General features: G+C 41.4%; 1 protein-coding gene across 5 annotated transcripts in view; it reads left to right on the top strand.

The window, feature by feature from the left end:
• The window catches only part of Ift80 (intraflagellar transport 80), a 115,567-nt gene that overhangs the window by 38,360 nt on the left and 57,788 nt on the right, over positions 1-19,419 (top strand). For 4 of the 5 annotated variants that reach the window (XM_052731976.1, XM_052731978.1, XM_052731975.1 and 1 more), the window contains 2 exons: positions 5,304-5,393; positions 6,745-6,882. In XM_052731976.1, the coding sequence (XP_052587936.1) occupies positions 5,304-5,393; positions 6,745-6,882 (228 nt within the window). The remainder of the gene's footprint in view (positions 1-5,303; positions 5,394-6,744; positions 6,883-19,419) is intronic. The other variant, XM_052731977.1, reaches the window with a different exon arrangement.

Here is a 19,419-nt window from a genome sequence, read left to right as displayed (position 1 = left end):
GCAGTCCCTTCCTTCTGGTTGGTCCCCTGACATCTGAGAGCTTTGAGTTTGATTTTTATCAGACTTCATTACTGATCAGGATCTGTTCATGTTTTCCAAAAGGTTCACATTGTTCTCGTCAGTCATGCAGGTGTTTTGAGTTACTGAGTTGTCATGTGATTCAGCACAAGTGAACATCCTTTAGTCTACAGAGTCAGCCTCCAGTGTGTAGGTTTGAGATGAAAGAAAACTAAATGAAACTCTTAAGAGTGTTTAGATTTGTTTTTAATCATCATTATCATCTGTTCAAACATGTGTGCCCTCTCGAAGGCCAAGAACTGGTTTAGTATTTTTAGAATGGTGGAGGAGTCGGTACGAGACTTAGAAGCAATTGTGTGCATAGAACTTTCTGAAGAATATAGAGCACATTTGGCATAAGGATAGATGTTGAGCTGACATTTGCTTGTGTGCTCTTCAGAAAGGAGGAATAGTTGTTAGAGCTAAGTCTTAAAGAATAGGTGGGGAGGTGGTCCTAAACCCAGGGGGGAGAAAAAAACTGGTTATTCATAAATGCGAGGGAAAGGGGTAAACAGAATCACACAAAAGTGAACAAAGCAACAATGGCTGTTAAGACAGCTTTGGCGGGGCCAAATGAAGGACACACTTTTAAGCTAGTATGCAAGAATTGTTTATTTATTCTACTACCGAAAGACAGAATGATTTCCCTTACGTTTTGATAAAGACATAGTGTAGTTTGTCTTTTGTCTTAGTTACTTTTCTGTTGCTGTGATAACACACCATGACAAAGGCAACTTACAGTGTTTACCGATCTAGTTGGTGCTTGAACCTTGGAGAGTAGGGGCCTAAAAATGAGGTGGACTAAAGTCTCATGGAATAGCCAACTTTGTTTAGAGCACTAGACAGTTTATACTCTGAAGGTTTAAAAGAGTCGCCCGAGTAAAGTATATAATCACATGGACACGCCACGTTTGGCAAAAACATGTTTTTCCTTAGAAGCACATAAATAACAACAGCTGAAGTCAACTCACTCCTGTCCACTCCACCTGGAGGAGTGTAAAAACACATTCCAAGAACAACTCTGTTTTGAAGAAACCGAGGTAACTCTTGTCTTGTTTTCCTGGAATTTTCTCACAAGCACTCAAAATTCTCACACGACTCCATTCTTGGACTGTGTAACATTATAGAAAAGGGGGTTTATTGGGACTTACGGTGTCAGAGGGTTACCATGTCTGTCATGGCGGGGAGCGTGGCAGCAGGCAGAGAAGCATGGCACTGGAGCCGTAGCTGGGAGCTCGTGTCCTGATATGTAAGTAGGAGGCAGACGAAGAGACACTGGGAATGTTGTAAGTCCTTGGAAACCTCAAAGCTTTACCTCAGTGGCACTGTACCTCTTAATTCTTCCCAAACAGTTCCACCAATTGGAGACCAATTCAGACATATGAGCCTATGGGGGCCATTCCCATTCATACTACTACATCCCACTCACTGGCCCCAATAGGCTCATGGTCATATCATAGTCCAACTTTAAAAGTCACCATAGCTTTTCACAGTCTCCACACAGTTTAAAAGTTCAAAGTCTCTTCTGAGACTCAAGGCAATCTTTTAATTATAACTCCTTGTAAAATAAAAAGGTAAATTACATACTCCCAATATAGAGTGACACAGAATATACGTTACCATTCCAAAAGGGGCGAATGGGGGCATAGTGAGAAAATACTAGATGAACCAAAAAACCAAAATTGAAACCAGCAGGGCACACTCCAACTCCTGCAGCTCCATGTCCGTCGTCAAAGGGCTGAGATGGCTCACTGCAGCACAGGTCTCTGTCTTGGGCTGCTTCCAGTCCTTGTATGCTGCTCTGTTGGGCGGATGGTGCCTGGCTCTGGCATCTTCAACATCTTGGAGTCTCCATGGCAGACCAGGCTTCACTTTCACACGTCCATGCAGTAGCCTCTCAGGGTCTCCACACAGGCCCTGCCACAAAACCGACTGCAGCACCACTTTTTAACCATAGAAGAAGTTCCCACAATCCTTTACTCATGTATCCCTCAGGACTCTAAAGGCAGACCCATGGGGACAATACTGCCAAATTCGACTGCTCTCATTTACACTAGCACAGCTTTGGAGTGAGGCACGTGGTCAGGCCTTCACTTGCTTACCTCTGTGTGATGACAGAAAGTTTTAATCTCTTTCATCTCAGCCTTCTTGTCTCTGACAGTAATACCTACTCACTATGATTGTGACAACTAGTGTCTGGTATGTAGTGAGCACTTGGTACTGAATAGCTGTTACTGATGCTGTTATGTTATTATGAATTAATATGCCTTCTTTCCCTTTTAATAAGCTAGAGAGCTCAGAAAAAAAAGATGTAAGGGGGGCTGGAGCAATGGCTCAGCCATTAAGAGCACTAGCTGCCCTTGTAGGGGACCCAGGTTAGATTTCCAGCATCCATATGGCTCACAACTGTTTGTAACTCCAGTCCAGGGAGTCTGATGCCCTCTTCTGGCCTCCAGGCATTCATGTGGTACCCAGCATACATTCAGGAAAGCACATATAAAATAATAAAAAATTAAAAATTATTTAAAAAAATTATAAAGAACTTGGTGATGGAGATTGACAGGCTACATCAAGTATAAGAGTGTTGTCAGAAGCATAAGTTCGGGGACTAGAAAGATGGCTCAGCAGTTAAGCACACTTACTGCTTTTGCAGAGGACCCTGGTTCTGTTCCCAGCACCCCCACACAGCACAGGTAGCATCTGTCTACGTCTCCAGTTCTTGTGGATTCAATGCCTCCTCTGGCCTTTTTGGGTACTGCACACATGTAGTCCACATATGTACATGCAGACCATTGAACACATAAAGCATCAGTTTCAGAAATTGGATAAATGTAGATTTCAAGCAATAAAAGGGGTTAAGAAAACTTTGATGTTGTATATTGTAATTTCTGTATAGACAATGTATGTTATCTCTTGTCTCTCTATTACTTATCTATTAATTATGTCAGTTATTAATCAAGAAAATAGCCCACAAGCCTACAGCCTACTCTTATAAAGGCTTGTGTATGGGCAACTCTTTTTTTTGGTTGGTTTTTTTTGTTGTTGTTGTTTTGTTTTGGAGACAGGGTTTCTCTGTGTAGTTTTGGTGCCTGTCATGGATCTTGCTCTATAGACGAGACTGGCCTCGAACTCACAGAGATCCGAGGGCTACTCTTATAAAGGCATTTTCTCAATGCAGGCTCCCTCTTCTCTTTTAGCTTGCATTTAGCTGACAAAAAACTAGCCAATACATCTGCAATGAAATTAGACAGCAAAAGCAGGGACGTGAAATCTTTTCATTTATACCTTTGGTTTATATTCATGTGCGTTAAGACATCTGTAATTAGGTCTATAGAAATAAAACTTGGAAGTTTTGTACATCATCATAAAATATACTTTAGAGCTTCTGTGTAAGCCAGAATAGAATAGAAAAGAAAAGAAACCCATTATCACAATTCTGTGGAGCAAAAGAGGAGTTAGAGTATAATTAGAAATGTAATGCAAATTACCCATTCCTTTTGGGAATGTGAACTTGTAGCAAAGTCTCCAGGAGTGTAAGTGTATGCAAGTATAGATGGTCCACGAAAAGGAGTGCAGTTTAGAACTGTAAGCCGCATGTCCTTAAGGTAGTTCACACATTCAGAATCTAGTTTTATGTGAGGAAGCATATTTATTTGTTCAGTATAAATATACTACGTGTCGGCTGTATGCCAGTATGTGGAGTGTTGGATATTAAATAGCATAGAGCAGGGCTTGGGATGTATTCCAAAGTAGATCAGCATGTGTGAGGCCCTGGGTCTGACCACAGCATCATGCATACAAGCAAGCAAACAAAACTTGTCCTCAGTTTATTTTATAAGAAAGAGAAACAGGTCTGGAGAGATGGCTCAGAGGTTAAGAGCACTGGTTGCTCTTCCAGAGGTCCTGAGTTCAATTCCCAGCACCCACATGGTGGCTCACAACCATCTGTAATGAGATCTGGTGCCCTCTTCTGGCTTGCAGGGATATGTGCAGACAGAACACTGTATACATAATAAATAAATCTTTAAAAAAAGAAAGAAAGAAAGAAAGAGAAACAGAAGATGTTTCCTGCCATAAGGAACTTGTTGTTCAAGTGGATCTTAAATTTTAAAAATGTCTAATTACATGAGTGGTAATAGCAAATGGGAACATGAATTATATTTAACAGCAGTATGCCCATGCTTATTTTCTAGATTGCCAGTTTCTGTGTGACATATATTATGTGACATATATACATGGATGGATATATATTCTATGTGTCTCTGGATCATTTATGTTTAAAAGCAAGAAAAACATGCTTGCTTTATAGATTGCAAGTTTCTAGGTAACTTGTATATGTCTGTCTATAGGCATTTTGTATGTATAGAATATATATTTATTACAGAAAACACAGCTTCATTATATAGTAAATCAACAGAGGATTTGTAATAAATCCAGTTGTGACCTAGACCCACAAAGTTAAAGAGAATAAAGCTTAGGAGATGTACAGGAAAAAAAAAAAGAGAGAGAATACTAAAGATGTTTATGTACTAGAGGTTGAAACAAAAGAAAAAAAAAACCCAGTCTGGCATATAGCTAGCTGGTAAAGCATAGTTGATGTGTGAGGCCCTAGGATCAGTTTCTAGTCCTCTCTCCTGCCCCCAACCCCAGGAAACAGAGAGGAGAGAGAATTTTGTAAGTAAGCATGAAGACAGTGTCAGTGAGAGGACCAGCAGGACAAATGAGATTTGAAGTCAGCTGATGCCTTAGATTATATCACATTTATTCCAGCTTATCATGCTGAAGTCAAGCTGGAAACAATGTAGCAGCAAGCAGTTTTGCCCCTGGAGTCCGGGCAACTGAGCAGATTCCTGGGATGTAGGCTGTAAAGTGGATGGCGTGGTGCTAGGTGCTTTCCTTGGCAACTGGACTGAAGCGAGCAAATGAAGAGCTGTACAGTGGGTATTGAAGGGAGATCGGAATCCATGAGAGGATGGTGAGGGGGGAAAAAGAAAAGAAGAAAGCAGTGCACCAGAAAGAGGCCACAGGCTGAGCATGAATGGTCTGCAGTCACCCTAGCTACTTAGCAGGGGGTGGCGGGGGATCGCTTGAGTCCAATAGTTTAGGCCAAGCTGCGCAACACAGTAAGACCCTCAGCTCTTAAAACACAAACAAAACAAAAAACAAAAAGGAAACAGAAAACAATATTTTTTATAGAAAAAATTTCACTTCTAAAGATGTAAATAATATCTTTTTCCTCTTCACAGTGGAAAGCCCATGAAGGCATTATTTTAAAAGTCGATTGGAACTCAGTCAACGATCTTATTTTATCTGCTGGTGAAGACTGTAAGTATAAGGTATGCATAAGTATAAGCTTTGTTTCCTGTTACTGGGATACAGTATCCTGGCAGAAGCAGCTTCAAGAGAGAAAGGGTTTGTTTGGCTTAGAGTTAGAGGTTACGTCATTGCAGAGAAGTCAGGGCAGGGGCTTGAGCAGCTAGTAAACCAGCAGTCAGGAGCAGAGAGAGGATGGATGCACACATGCTTGTATTCAGTTCATTCTTCAGCTCTTACAGAGTCCAGGACACAGACCCAGGGAGTCATGCTACCCACAGTGGGTGGGTCTTCCTACTTTATTTCACATAAGACAGAACCCAGCAGACATCCCCAGGCCAACCTGCTAGACAGTCCATTACTGAGAATCTCTTCTCACATGATTCTATACTGTGTTAAAGTTGACAAATAAAACTGACCATGATAATATATTATGTTTAGACTTATGGTTGGCTTAAGAGAATAAAATTAAGGGAAAAGTATTCAGCATATAAGACTAATCTTTTAGTTTTTTCTTTTTCGTAATAATTGAGAAAATTGGTTTCCAACTTTAAGTGCTATTTAAAGTTCTTTGTTTTTGTTTGTTTGTTTGTTTTTTGAGACAGGGTTTCTCTGTGTAGTTTTGGTGCCTGTCCTGGATCTTGCTCTGTAGACCAAGCTGGCCTCAAACTCACAGAGATCTGCCTGACTAAGCCTCTCGAGTGCTGGGATTAAAGGCATGCGTCACCACTGCCTGGCCTAAAGTTCTTATAATAAAATTTTTATTTAATAAGCAGCAATATCAGTTCAGCTTCTTTTGTTTCATGCTTTAAATCAGTTCATTTCCTTATTCATTTACATTTTTAGAACTCAGTCCTACTAGCTTCCTAAATATTGGTCCATTACAGACCAAAATCATTTGTGGGTGCTAAGATGTTTCCCCCTGTCTGCAGTACTGGGACCATTGATACGCTAGGCAAAAGTTACTTATATTGAGGTATATCCCTAGCTCCAACAGTAAAATTTAGTGTAACTGTAATTTCAGGGACTTTAACTGAAATAAACTATTACACAAAGTCAATAGAAATCTCATTTGGCCAAAAGAAATTCTCGGAAAGGCCAACCATCACCAGATTTTACTACTAAATTTAAAGTACTTAAAATGGGTAGATGTCATGTTTAATCTGGGTTAGTAATGTTGTGAAATTTCCCTTTCTGAGGCATGTAAATTTCCAGAACTGCTGCTTTGTCCTCCTTGTATGATCATTAAGTTTCTAGTTGCTAATGCTGCACGATTATGATTTCTTATCTTCACTTGATATTTTATTGGAGGACAAACTTTCTTGTAGTAATGTGGTGATATTATAAAACATTTAAAAGTTTTTGATTTTGTAGGTTTGGGATAGTTATGGTCGCGTGCTGTACAGTTCTCAGCCTCATGAGCACCCTATTACCTCGGTTGCCTGGGCTCCGGATGGAGAGTTGTTTGCTGTTGGTTCGTTTCATACTTTACGCTTGTGTGATAAAACTGGGGTAAGTTGCAGGGATGAGTACTCACAGATGTGCTGCCGTAGAGGTGGTAATGTACCACACCCAGCGCTCATGCTGTGAGAAATGTTTTCAATGAAAGCATTTGACTTAACCTCTCTTATTTGTCTTAGTAAGGTGGTTCAGTCAGTTCCTGATTGTGAGATTAAATGGTTTACAATTGAAGAGTGGACATATTCTCTATTATTTATCTTTTGGGAAATATTTGTTTTGAGCATGACTCTGAAGGATGGTAAAACAGTGTGAGTGTTCAACTTTATTCCCCCTTAGTGTGGAGAGGACAGCTTTAAGTTTATTTCTGCTATCAATATGCTTCATTAAAATTTTTAGTTGCATATTTTTTGTAGGACTTAATAGTAAATTTAAAAGTTGATTTTAGTGCTAGGTATGATGGCGCATGCCCTTAATCCAGTACTGGAAGGCAGAGGCAGGCAGATCTCTGTGAGTTTGCGTCTGGCTGGTCTACACAGCAAGTTCCAGGCTAGCCAGGAACAGTGAGGCCCTGTTTCAAAAAGTAAGCAAACAAACACAAATCTCTCCAAGTCCCCAAAGGATCTATCTATCTATCTTTCTTTCTTCCTTCCTTCCTTCCTTCCTTTCTTTCTTTCTTTTTTTTTTTGGTTTTTCGAGACAGGGTTTCTCTGTGTAGCTTTGTGCCTTTCCTGGAACTTGCTTTGTAGACCAGGCTGGCCATCGAACTCACAGAGATCCTCCTGCCTCTGCCTCCCTAGTGCTGGGATTAAAGGCATGGGCTACCACCACCTGGCTATATATTTCTTTCTTAAGGATTCATGTTTAGGGAGCTGGGGGAGTGGGTTGGTTGGTACGTGCCCGTTGCATAAGCATGAGGGCCTGCGTTTGGATCCTTTACACACACAAAAGCCCAGCATGGTACACATTTGTGCCCAGTACTGGTGGGGGGTGGAGCCCTAAGGGTTCCTGGAGCTCATTAGATATCTGGTCCAGCTGAATAGCTAAGCTCCAGGTTCAAGGAGACCCTGCGTCAAAACAGAGTGGAGAGAGATACAGGAAGATATTTGATGTCAACTTCTGTCCTCCAAATGCATATACAGATATGTGCATGCACACCCACATGCACACATACACACACACAGAGGGAGAGAGAAAGAAGAGCGCATGAATGTTCATGTTTGGATTCATGTGAGGTTTTTCTTTGCAGGAGTATACATGGTGTTTAGAATGGACCCCTGTTCTGGCAAATGCCGAGCTTGGTAGCGTTTACCCATTGCTCTCAAAGAATGAGTTGTCCATGGAAGTCCTCCAAAAGCAGTAGCATCATGTGGCTGACAGTCTGAGTTGTTATGTTAGCTTTCTGTCACCATTACAGTATGGATGAGGAAGTCAGCTGGTAGAATAAAAGATCTGTTTCCACTCTTGGAGTTCCTAGTCCACTGCCGTTTGTTTCCATGCCTTTGGGAGTGTGGGGAGCAACATCAACAGTGTGGCAGAGCATGCTGGGAAGTGAGGGGGAAGAGCACAGGCAGGGGTCCCACAATCCCTCCAAGGGATGCACCACGTGACTAAGAACTCCTTTTGCAGTGCTCTACCTTCTACAGGTTCCACCACCTCCTAAAGGGGCCATGCTGAAGACTGTTCAAGCCATTAGCAGAGGGACATCAGGGGCACTGAAGGTCTGAACTGTAACAGTGAGATGATTCCTACTGTTCTTAGCCATGAGGGGCTCTCCTTTTGTTTTATGGCTTTCCTTTTTCAAGTGCACGTTTGGGTAGTTAGAATCGTTGAACTTTATAAACAACCTGTTAACCTTTCTGGTTACTCGTTTTCCATCACATAAAATTTTAGCCTTGTGCCTGCCAGTAGAAGCTGAAATCTGGTGCTGTCAAATCTGTCAGTCACTCCCCCACAGCTCCTAATTGGGTGCTGGTTCCTAAGCCTCACTCCTGTTGTTCTCTTTCCTTTTCTTGTGTCCCTCCCTCCCTCCCTCCCTCCCTCCCTCTCTCCCTCCCTCCCTCCTTCCCACCTTCCTTCCTTCCTTTTTGTGAGACGGGACCTAGCTAAGCATCCCAGACTCTCTTCAAATACGTTCTTCTCTGTGAGCCTCCCAAGCAGTGAGATTGCAGCTGGGCACCAACCATACCTGGCTTCAGTTGTTTGTTTGTTTTTTCAAGACAGGGTTTCTCTGTGTAGCTTTGGAGCCTGTCCTGGAACTCGAACCATAGACCAGGCTGGCCTTGAACTCACAGAGATCGCCTGCCTCTGCCTCCTCAGTGCTCGGATTGAAGGCGTGTACTACCACTGCCCAGCCTCCTGACTTCATTTTTATCTTTTCATAGAATATTCTCATTTCCATCTTCTGTGTAGTGAATTGTACACATTCTTTAAGGCCTGTCTCACAATTGGCTTCTTTTTATCATGTCCTGTGTAGACAACCTAAAGTTTGTGTAAAACGATGTTTAAAGTCTATTTTCCTACTTCTCACTTTGATCTTTTCTTTTCTCAGCTATAACATCGGAATGTAGATTATCTAATCACTTAAAAACCTCTGTTTTGTTTTGCTTTGTTTTCAAATGTAAGGACCTTTACTTTAGGTGTCCATTCAGTGACTGTGTCTAAAGAACATATAGACTCATTTTTGTTATACATTATGCTTTTATATTATCTTTTAATTTTATGCATATTATTTTTGACTCTTTAGTGCATAGGATCCGATAGCTTAAATATTATCTATATAGTAAGTAGATATTCAGTTAAGTTATTCATAAGTCAGCTTGTGCATAATCATTTTAATGTATCATTTTGATTAAAATTTTAAAAATTAACTTATGCAAATAACTAAATTCAAAATTCACCTCTTTAAGCACCATATCCTTTTTTAGACTAGTATTAATTCTGGAAAAGTAAACTGAATTGACTGAATATGTTGTAATATCTTAGAGATTTGAGATGATAACATTTTATGTATGTATTCTTTTTATTTGATAGTCATCAGATATATATTATTGATCAGACAGTGTTTGTGAAACTGGGCTTTAGACATTAAAGCATATAAAGACTTTTATTCAAGTTGCTAACAGTCTGGTAGAGACTCATATTATAAGACTTATATAGATAGTCACTAAGTGATCTATAGGAGGTTTGTTAAGCATGTGACGATGTGTGTGAGTCTAATTTTCCCTGTGGACATTGACTGGAGAGCCGAGGCTTGGTGAATAAGTAATTCTCTAAGGAGATAAGTTAAAGGAAGTGAGTTTAGGCAAAAGAAACCTCTTGTGTCTCCACGTGTGAGAGAGTATGGCAATTTTTGTGCAATGTCAGTAGATCATGCATAGGATATTATCAGTTGTTGATATAGAAGAGATAAGAGATACTCACCTAACTAGCCAGCTATGGCTGTGCAGAAGAGGATGCATTTTAGTCCTTTAAGATCTAGTTCCTTTCTGTGGACCCCCTCAGCTTCAGAGTGGGAAAGATAAGATTGAGCTCAGGATATGTTCCTGTCAGTTAGTAGAAGCTCCATATTGATCTGTTTTAACCATGGGAGCCTCTGTTATAAGAATCTTTGGAACAGCTGGAGCCATGAAGCTGGAAATCCCGCATAGTATGTTAGTTCTTAAAGAGCTGTGGCTGGTGGGTAGTAACACTAGAGTTCAAGTGTTAGAAGTGTTGCTTTGATATATGGAAAGAAGGCAAGCCAAGCAAAGGCCAAAAATGAAAGTCTATTAGAAAAATTAAAAACTGCCGTATGGTGGTGGCACACGCCTTTAGTCCCAGCACTCGGGAGGCAGAGATAGGCATATCTCTATGAGTTTGGGGCCAGCCGGGTCTACAGAGCGAGTTCCAGGACAGCCGGGCTGCATAGAGAAACCCTGTCTCAAAAAAACAAAAGATAAAGAAAAAGTAAAGGCTTAGCCCAGGGGTGGCAATTTGGATTTTTTGTAGGGACAGTGGTGGGTTACTGCGTTTTAGATAGTGACCTTCCAAAGAGTGGTCATTGCAGAAGAGGGTGTGCTCCGAGGTCAGTGTGGAGGACAGACTAGAGAAGAGAAGGATGAGGGCAGTGGGTCTCAGTAATGAGCTAGCAAGGTGAGCTGGAGAGGGCTAGGCTCAGGAGAGAGATCTTTGCTATATATTGGGAAGAGCCATGTGTACTCATTTACGTTTCTGACTACTTTACCATCTTAATTACTGCTTGCATGCTTTCTTGAACATAACCCCCTAATATAACATAAATTATTCTAATTTTGTGTTATTAGATACTTTGTTTGAACATTATAGTAATCAAGTTACCTACATTTTAGCATGCATAGCTTTACTTAGATGTTGCTAAAAGGTACCTTATTGAGTTCTGTATTTTAAATATTATTTTTTTTTAATTCTTTGGGAATTGAATTGATGCATACAATATATTTATGTTATTCACCCCTAAATTCCTTGCAGAACCACCTGCCATCTTCTCACTTCCTCCTCCCCACTTTGTGTGTTCTCGTTTAAGAAATTTTAAAAAATGATTTGTTTTTATTTTATGTGCATTGCTGTGTATTGCCCTGCATGTGTATCTATGTGAGGGTGTCAGAGCTCCTGGAACTGGATTTATAGATAGTTGTGAACTGCCATGTAGGTGCTGGGAACTGGGTCCTCTGGAAAAGCAGCCAGTGCTCTTAACTGCTGAGCCATCTCTCTAGTCCCTTTAAGAAAAAATGTTTAAGTAGCCTACCGAGTCCAATTGGTGCTGTCCATACTCAGGGGTTCGGGTCTGCACTCTGGAGCATGGTCAACTCCTGGGGCCCAGCTGCAAGGAAAACTGACTCCCCCTCCCCTAGAAGCATCAATGTAAGTAGCTCCTTGGCTAGAGGTGGGAGTTCCTGAGCCCGCCTCCCTGTGTGCTCGAGTGTTGATTGGCTTGAGCTTGTGCAGCTCAGCCCGCCTCCCTGTGTGCTCGAGTGTTGATTGGCTTGAGCTTGTGCAGCTCAGCCCGCCTCCCTGTGCGCTCAAGTGTTGATTGGCTTGAGCTTGTGCCGCTGCTTTGTGCTCATGAGTGAGTTGTCCCGGACTGTCCAGAAGCTACTGTTTCACTCCAGTCTTCCCCGTTCTGGTTCTTATAGTTCTTCCACAATGAGCTTTTCGGGGAGAGGGTGTGATATTGATGTCCAGTTTGTGGCTGAGCACTCCGCAGACATTTATTCTCTGCACTTGAACCAGCTGTGAGTTTCTGAAATTGCTGCCATCTATCGCATGAAGAAACTTCTCTCATGAGGGCTCAGGGCTGCACTAGATAAGTCAACGAGTCTAGAGATTCAAATTTAGCAGACACTTTGATGTCTATTTAGCAAAACAGTGATAGTATGCTCCCCACTGGGGCCTGTGAATCCAGAACCATGGGTTCTTTTAGGCCTTATTTGCAATATGATGAAGTGAAGTCTTCCTTCAGAAACTTATTTCTTAGGTTTAGGCTGTCGGTTCTAGTATTTTCATGTATGGGTTATTTGATAGTGTTCCATGGTCTTAACACCTTAGTGTCCAGACTCTTTTTTCCCAGTGGACTTCTTTGTAATCTAATTTCCCATCAGAAGGAGGGTGGGTGGCACTTAGGTCTGTCTTAATAAACCAGTGGGTTTATTGGAGTTAGTTACAGGAGTATGGATGGCCCTCTACTATCCTGGCTCTTGGTCAGAGTGATGTTTTTTCTCCTTTTCCTTTCCTGTCAGTCCAGTCCTCAAGGAATAAACTCCCCCTTTATGAAAGGTAGTTTAATCAATCAATTAATTATTCTTTTGAGACAGGGTGTCATGTGGCCCAGGCTGTCCTCAAACTTGCTACATGGCTGAGGGTGATGTTGAACTCCTGGTCTTGCCTCTCCTCCTGACTTCTGGGACAGGTTGGAGCCTAGCTTTTGTGGTGCTCTGTCGCGTCCGCCTCGACCAGCAAGGAAGATGCAACACTAGGCTCTTCTCCAAGCAGTTTATTCAGGAACCTTGAGACAATCTTCTGACCCCTGGGAAAGCCAGCCCACGCCCTTTATAGCCACTGGGCAACCAACCCCGTAGTGCCACGTGGACAATGCCGATAGGGTCAGACATACGCAAGCAAGCCAGATTCCACGCCCAAGCCAAATAAGGAGTTGTTTATCCCAGAGAACACCTGCCATCGGGAAGGCGGAAGCCGGACGCCTGCGCCATCTTTGAGGCGCGGCCGTGCACGGCTCTCTACAGTTCCCCCTTTATTGTTTTAAGCAGCAGGCAAGAGCAGAGGTCTAATCTCTGCCAAAATACAACTTGGACATTGTACTGGTGTTAGTCCAGGTGGTGGATGACACTTGACCCGTCCGATACCCTTTTTTGCAGAGGTGGGAATTAGGGTATCAACCCACATGCAATTAGACTTGCTCTTCTTGGGTTTTGCAATACAGCTAGACCCAAGTGCAGTGCACTAGACTCGCATCCTGTGCAATCAAGCTTTTAATGCGGCCAGCCAGGCCTGGGGAGACTGTCCAGCCTCTATGGCTGTAAAGGCTTGGATAATCATGGCTGCATTGCGCTGCTGAGAAACCCTTAAACGAACAATGCACCACAGGCACATCAGGGAGACAAGTACCAGTAGGCCTACCAGGGCACCTAATCCTGCCCACTCCTTTAAAAAGGTGATAGAATTTCGCAGCCAAGACATCATTTCCGAAGCGGAGGCCAGGTGCACACGGGTGGAGTTGACCGCAATGATCTCATTGCGCAGGATCTGGGTCAGGTTATCAAACTCCACCGACCAGGTTCCGCTCGTGAGTTGATCCTCAGCTGCTCCCGCTGGCACGCTTGTCAGAATCAGGGCTATCAGGATCAGGCACATCAGCTTCTGGGGTGTCATCACGTCTCTCCGTCTGAGGGGCCTGTCGCACCAATCGTTCAGGTACCCAGATAGGGTCTAGCTGGTCCTGTGGGAAAACACAAACAGAACCTCCCGCCTTGCTCCTGATTCTCCACTGCCCCATATATTTGCGGGACCTGAGGCCGAGGGCCCCAGTTAATAAAGCATTTTCGCTGTTAGCTCAGGTTTTTCTGTGTTGCGTTGATTTTCCACAGATCTCAGCTGCGGATGCCTTGTTGTGCTGGTTCTGGCGTCCGCCATTCTTAGCTTCTTAGCGGCTTTTGGAGCTTTTGGAAACCACTCAGACTGCCTGCTTTGCAGTCTCCTAGGACACTAACTTTGTATCTCAGGTTCTTTCACCACATACATTAAGCTTAGATTCATAATCAACATTTACACCATTTCACAAACTCACATATAACATGTGCTTAAGCCTAAACTCACACTAAACATTTACACATTTTTGCAAACTCACATATGACATATTAACATCTACTTATTTATACTCTTTAATGAAACTATAGAACTACTTTAGCAAATATATTTCTTATTACTTCTTATATACTTCTTATATTTCTTATTTAAACTTACATTTACAACTAACATCTTTACTTCTTACAAGCTTATTACTACATGTCTTAAGACTATCTTAGATACTTCTTGCAAGCTTATATTCTTAAAGGAACTCTATGGATCTATCTTACAAACTTATATAGGGCTACCATTAGCATATATTTAACTTAGCAAACACCTAAAGATTTCTTAACACAGATTTAACAAGACAGAATTTCTACAGACTCACATATCTTATTTTCATCCCGGACAGATTCCACTAGAGACTTGATGACCTTAAAATCCAAAGGTTCATGGTATCTCTGTTGAGTCTGGGCATTGAGAAACACTGGGCGAGCTAGCTGCATTTCAGTTCTAACCTGTCTCCAAACCTCTGGGTTACTCTTCTTAATCTTTAATTTCTTTGAAAGAAGCAGCTCGTTAAGAGCCAGAAAAATTGGGTGCGAAGAAGTTGCGCCCATGATACTAGCAGCACTTTTGCCTTCACCTGCATTCACTTTCTTTAATTTTCCCGTCCGCTTTTGTCGCGGCTCTACATTTTCCCGCTCTCTCTTTATCTACAGATGAGAGCAAAATCCGCTTTTATCACGGTTCCCCAAATTACCTGAGGACTTACCGGTATACCACCCTGACAGCAAAAGTTCTGAGCTCCACAAAGAGGCTGAGGTTCCCCATACGGGCCACCACTTGTTGCGTCTGCCTTGACCAGCAAGGAAAACGCAACACCAAGCTCTTCTCCAAGCAGTTTATTCAGGAACCTTGAGACAATCTTCTGACCCCGGGGAAAGCCAGCCCATGCCCTTTATAGCCACTGGGCAACCAACCCTGTAGTGCCACGTGGACAATGCCGATAGGGTCAGACATACGCAAGCAAGCCAGATTAGGTCCAGGTGTGTGGAAGCAAGCCAGATCCTAGCCTTAGCCAAATAAGGAGTTGTTTATCCCAGAGAACACCTGCCATCCGGAAGGCGGAAGCCGGACGCCTGCGCCATCTTTGAGGCGCGGCCGTGCACGGCTCTCTACGGTGCTCCATAAGCCAAGGGTTGGTGAATAGCCTTTTCTCTTGCTGTTCGGCTGTATCAGTTGTTGGGTGACTGTTGAGTAACAGAATGAAGACTTCAGTTACTACATAGGAGAGGAATAGTCTCTGGGAAAACAGTCTACAGAGGTCACTAAATGAGCAGATGACTTTACAACCATCAGGCAACTCCACAGACTGAGAGAGGAGTCTGGTTTCCAGAGTTACCCAAATGGTGGATTCCAGATATCTAGTTTAAAGAAAAAAAGATATAAGGCATACTGAGAAGCAGAACACAGTGGCCCATTCATAGGGGGAAAAAAGAAGTTGACAAAAGACATTCCCAAGATATCCAACATTGAACCTGTTAGACAAAGACTATGTGCTCAAAATAATTAAAGAAGTATGGATAAATCAACAGAATTTTTTTTGATGCAGGGTCCCATTGTGTAGCTCTTGTTGATCAGACAAGACCAGGCCTCAAACTCAGAGAGATCTGCCTACCTCTGACCCCCAAGTTCTAGGATTAAAGGCATGCACCACTACACCCAACCAAAGAAACTGTTTTAAAAGAACCTAATTGAAATTCTATAGTTAAAATATAAGCAAATCTTAAAGAAATATAAACACTCCCAGAACTCCAAAGTACCATCTCTTTAGTAACAAGTGTCATGCATCTAAAATCTGCAGAGCAATACATTTTTCACTTCCAGAAATGTGAAAATGGACTTCCTTGTAGCACATGGATGGAAACATTAATCAGTATAACTTCTTACAAGTATAACTTGACATAGCTGTTGTGCATTCAAGAAAGTCTAAATGTACGCTGAGATGGCTTAGCGGGCAGTGGTCTTTGCTGCCCGTCCTGGAGACCTAACTCTAATCCCTCAGACCCACAAGGCAGAAGGAGAGAACCAATACATTGTCCTCTCACCTCCACACACACACACACACACACACACACACACACACACACACACACACACACGCACGCACAAATAAATATAATAAAAGAATTAAAAACTAAGCTGGGAAAGTTTTAACTATTTTTATTTATTTATGTGTATGTATGTGTCTGTGTATGTATATGCCGCATGTGTATGGGTGCCTGCAGAGGCCAGAAGAGGGATTGGGTCCTCTGGAGCAGGACAGTTATAAGCAGTTCTGAGCCACCCAGTGTGGGTGTTGAGAACTGAACTAGAGTCTCAGCAAGTGTTCTTAACCACTGAGGTAGTTCTCCAGTCTGAGATAGCATTAGTTTAAGTGAACTGATCAAGAAATACAAAAATAAATGTGTAAGGAAGATGAACATTACTGGATGATCAGTAAAGTAAATCATGGTCTAAGTGAATTGCTTGTGGAATACAATTTAGACTTATGGTGCCATATTTTTTTCTAGATTCTATAATAAACTTTACTTTTATCTTTGATGTCTAAAACTGTGATTCAAATTAACAGGTATTTTAAGTAAATATTTAGAATATGTTAACGAATTACACTAGTTATTGAACAGGACAGGATTCAAGGAGAAGGATCTGAGGATCCAAGGTACCTCTGGCTTTTTAATTAACTGCAATGTAGCTTTTGTGTATCAGTAGGGGGCGCTATTGGTTATGCAGAAGACAGCTTTTTTTGTGATTCTCATTTTCTCTGTGAACATTCAGACTTTCTTCTGTTCATTCACTCTTCCACTCAATTAAAATAAATTTCATAATTTGCTACCTGCAGGAACTTGTCTTATTGTCTTATGTAGCTTTTCACTGTCAAAGTTGCATATAAATTACAATTTGTAGCATGTTAGAGGTAATATATGAGAATATTCATAAACACCAGTCTTCCATAAAGAGTGTAGGAACTACTTCTCCTGTCTCTTTGTCTTAAGCCAAATTTATGTGTATGTAATTTTATGAGTTGAAAATTTTGAACTAAGGCAAACAGTACTTTTGAGGATCCTTTCAGTGTGGTGTATGTGTACAAGGAATGTGCAGAGAGGATACAGTTAAGTCATTGTTTTACATTTAAATAAATATTTCTTTGTTGGAAAATAGCTTCAACAAGCAATTTCAGAGAACACAAGAAAATAGGTCCCATCTTTTTCTTCAAAGGGATATATCATCCTTCCATACCATAACATTTAAAAATTATTTATTTTTTGTGTATTGGGGTTTAGTCTACATGTATATCTATCTGTTCTCCACATATATACACTATGCCCTTGGAGACTATCCATACATACACTATGCACATTGGGTCCTCTGGAATTGGATTTATAGAGGGTTGTGAGGTGTCAAGTGGGTACTGCTAATCAGACTTGAGTCCTCTGGAAGAGCAACCAGTGCTTTTAACCACTGAGCCATCTCCTTAGCCCCAGTAGCTTAACCTTTTATAGAGGCATTCTCAGCTACTGCAATATATATATATATATATATATATATATATATATATATATATATAGTGCTGTTCAGTATGGTTGCCTATTTTATTTTAAAATTTAATTTAACTTTTATTTTGAAATTTAAATTACTTTTTAAAATTTTGCTTAATGTGGCAGTAGCTTTGGCATATTTCTAGAGTTCTGGGGTCAAAACTCCAGTGGCAAAGGTACAAAGTTAAAGGTTTCTGGGCCTTTATATCCCCATGTACCAAGTCAGTAATCAGGGCTAAATGATCGTCTCTCTTCGGTTAACTCCACAGTCCTGTGCCGTCTTTCCCCCGGTCACCTGACTGTCACTTACTTCTTCTTATGAGTACTAATTGTTTCGTTGCTCTTTTTTTTTTCTTTCTTTCTTGTTTTTTTGAGACAGGGTTTCTCTGTGTAGCTTTGGAGCCTGTTCCAGAACTCACTCTGTAGATCAGGCTGGCCTCGAACTCACAGAGATCCGTTTGGCTCTGCCTCTCGAGTGCTGGGATTAAAGGCGTGTGCCACCACTGCCAGCTTTGTTTTATTGCTCTTTAATACAAGAAACAAACCTGCACAGGGCACACCAAACATGCCAAAATCTCGAGCTGTGCTGGAGCAATGTGGCTGATCCATGCCTTTAGATTTCTACATTTTATTGTAGCTGTATGCAAGTATTAAACAAAGAGAAGAATTGGTTATAAAGATACAGGGACATCTTTTAGAGGCTCAGGGAAAATTGTAGGTAGGCCTTAGGAAACAAGGTAGATTGCTAAGAAAATTGAAGCATCCTTGTCTCTTTTGTCTTTACCTCTGTGTGTGTATCCAGAGACATTTTTTTCTTTCCTAGTGAACTGACTTGTCTCCCCTGACCCCCCAATTTACATCCTGGACAGTGACATAGAGTGTATAACCCCTACATTGAAGAGTGTAGACTGCATCAAAAATCCACGTACCAATTTTGCATGTCCCCAGGGGAGAGATTGGTAGCCTTGTCTAGGTTAGGAATGTAAGCCTGTTCTAATCATATGTGTTCAAGCATGCTGGGGAAGGTGGTGTGAACATAACTGGCCTGACTCAAGCCTAGTAGCCACTCGAGCTGTTGGTAAGGGCAAAGTGTTAGTAGTGAAGGAGGCAGCCAAGGCAGGCGTTTTTATCTCAGACCATTTCAGATTTACCACAAGGTTTTAGTTTAATCCTCTGAGATGTCCTATTTATGTAAGTGAATTTCTAACTTTATAATTAAAGACAAAGAGAAATTTATAGTTACATTTTCATATTTGATATAAAAGCAACTTCGTTAGAAACCATAAAATATAAACCACAAAGCAAAAGGATTCTTTTCTGCTGTCCAGGAATAAGAGACTCAAAAAATTATTCTAAATTAGATTTCTATTGCAGAATTTACTTTCATTATTTTTAAAATCAACACTTAGGGCCTGGGGAGATGGATCCATGGTTAAAAGCACTGGCTGTTCTTCCAGGACCCATATTTGATTCCCAGCTCTCATAAGGTGGCTTACAACCATCTATAGCTCTAGTCCCAAGGGATCTGATGCTTTCTTCTGGCTTTGCAGGCACCAAGCATGGACATGGTACACAGATATATTTGCAGGGAAAACACCCATATATATATATAATAAAATTTTTTAAACAAAAATATTTAAATAAATAAATAAAATGAACACATCATATA

Source organism: Peromyscus californicus, unplaced genomic scaffold (assembly GCF_007827085.1).
Source record: "Peromyscus californicus insignis strain IS unplaced genomic scaffold, ASM782708v3 Scaffold_9__1_contigs__length_137607984, whole genome shotgun sequence".
NCBI lineage: Eukaryota > Metazoa > Chordata > Mammalia > Rodentia > Cricetidae > Peromyscus > Peromyscus californicus.
The sequence above is the reverse complement of the archived record's forward strand: the minus strand, read 5'-3'. Positions and strand labels throughout refer to the sequence as shown.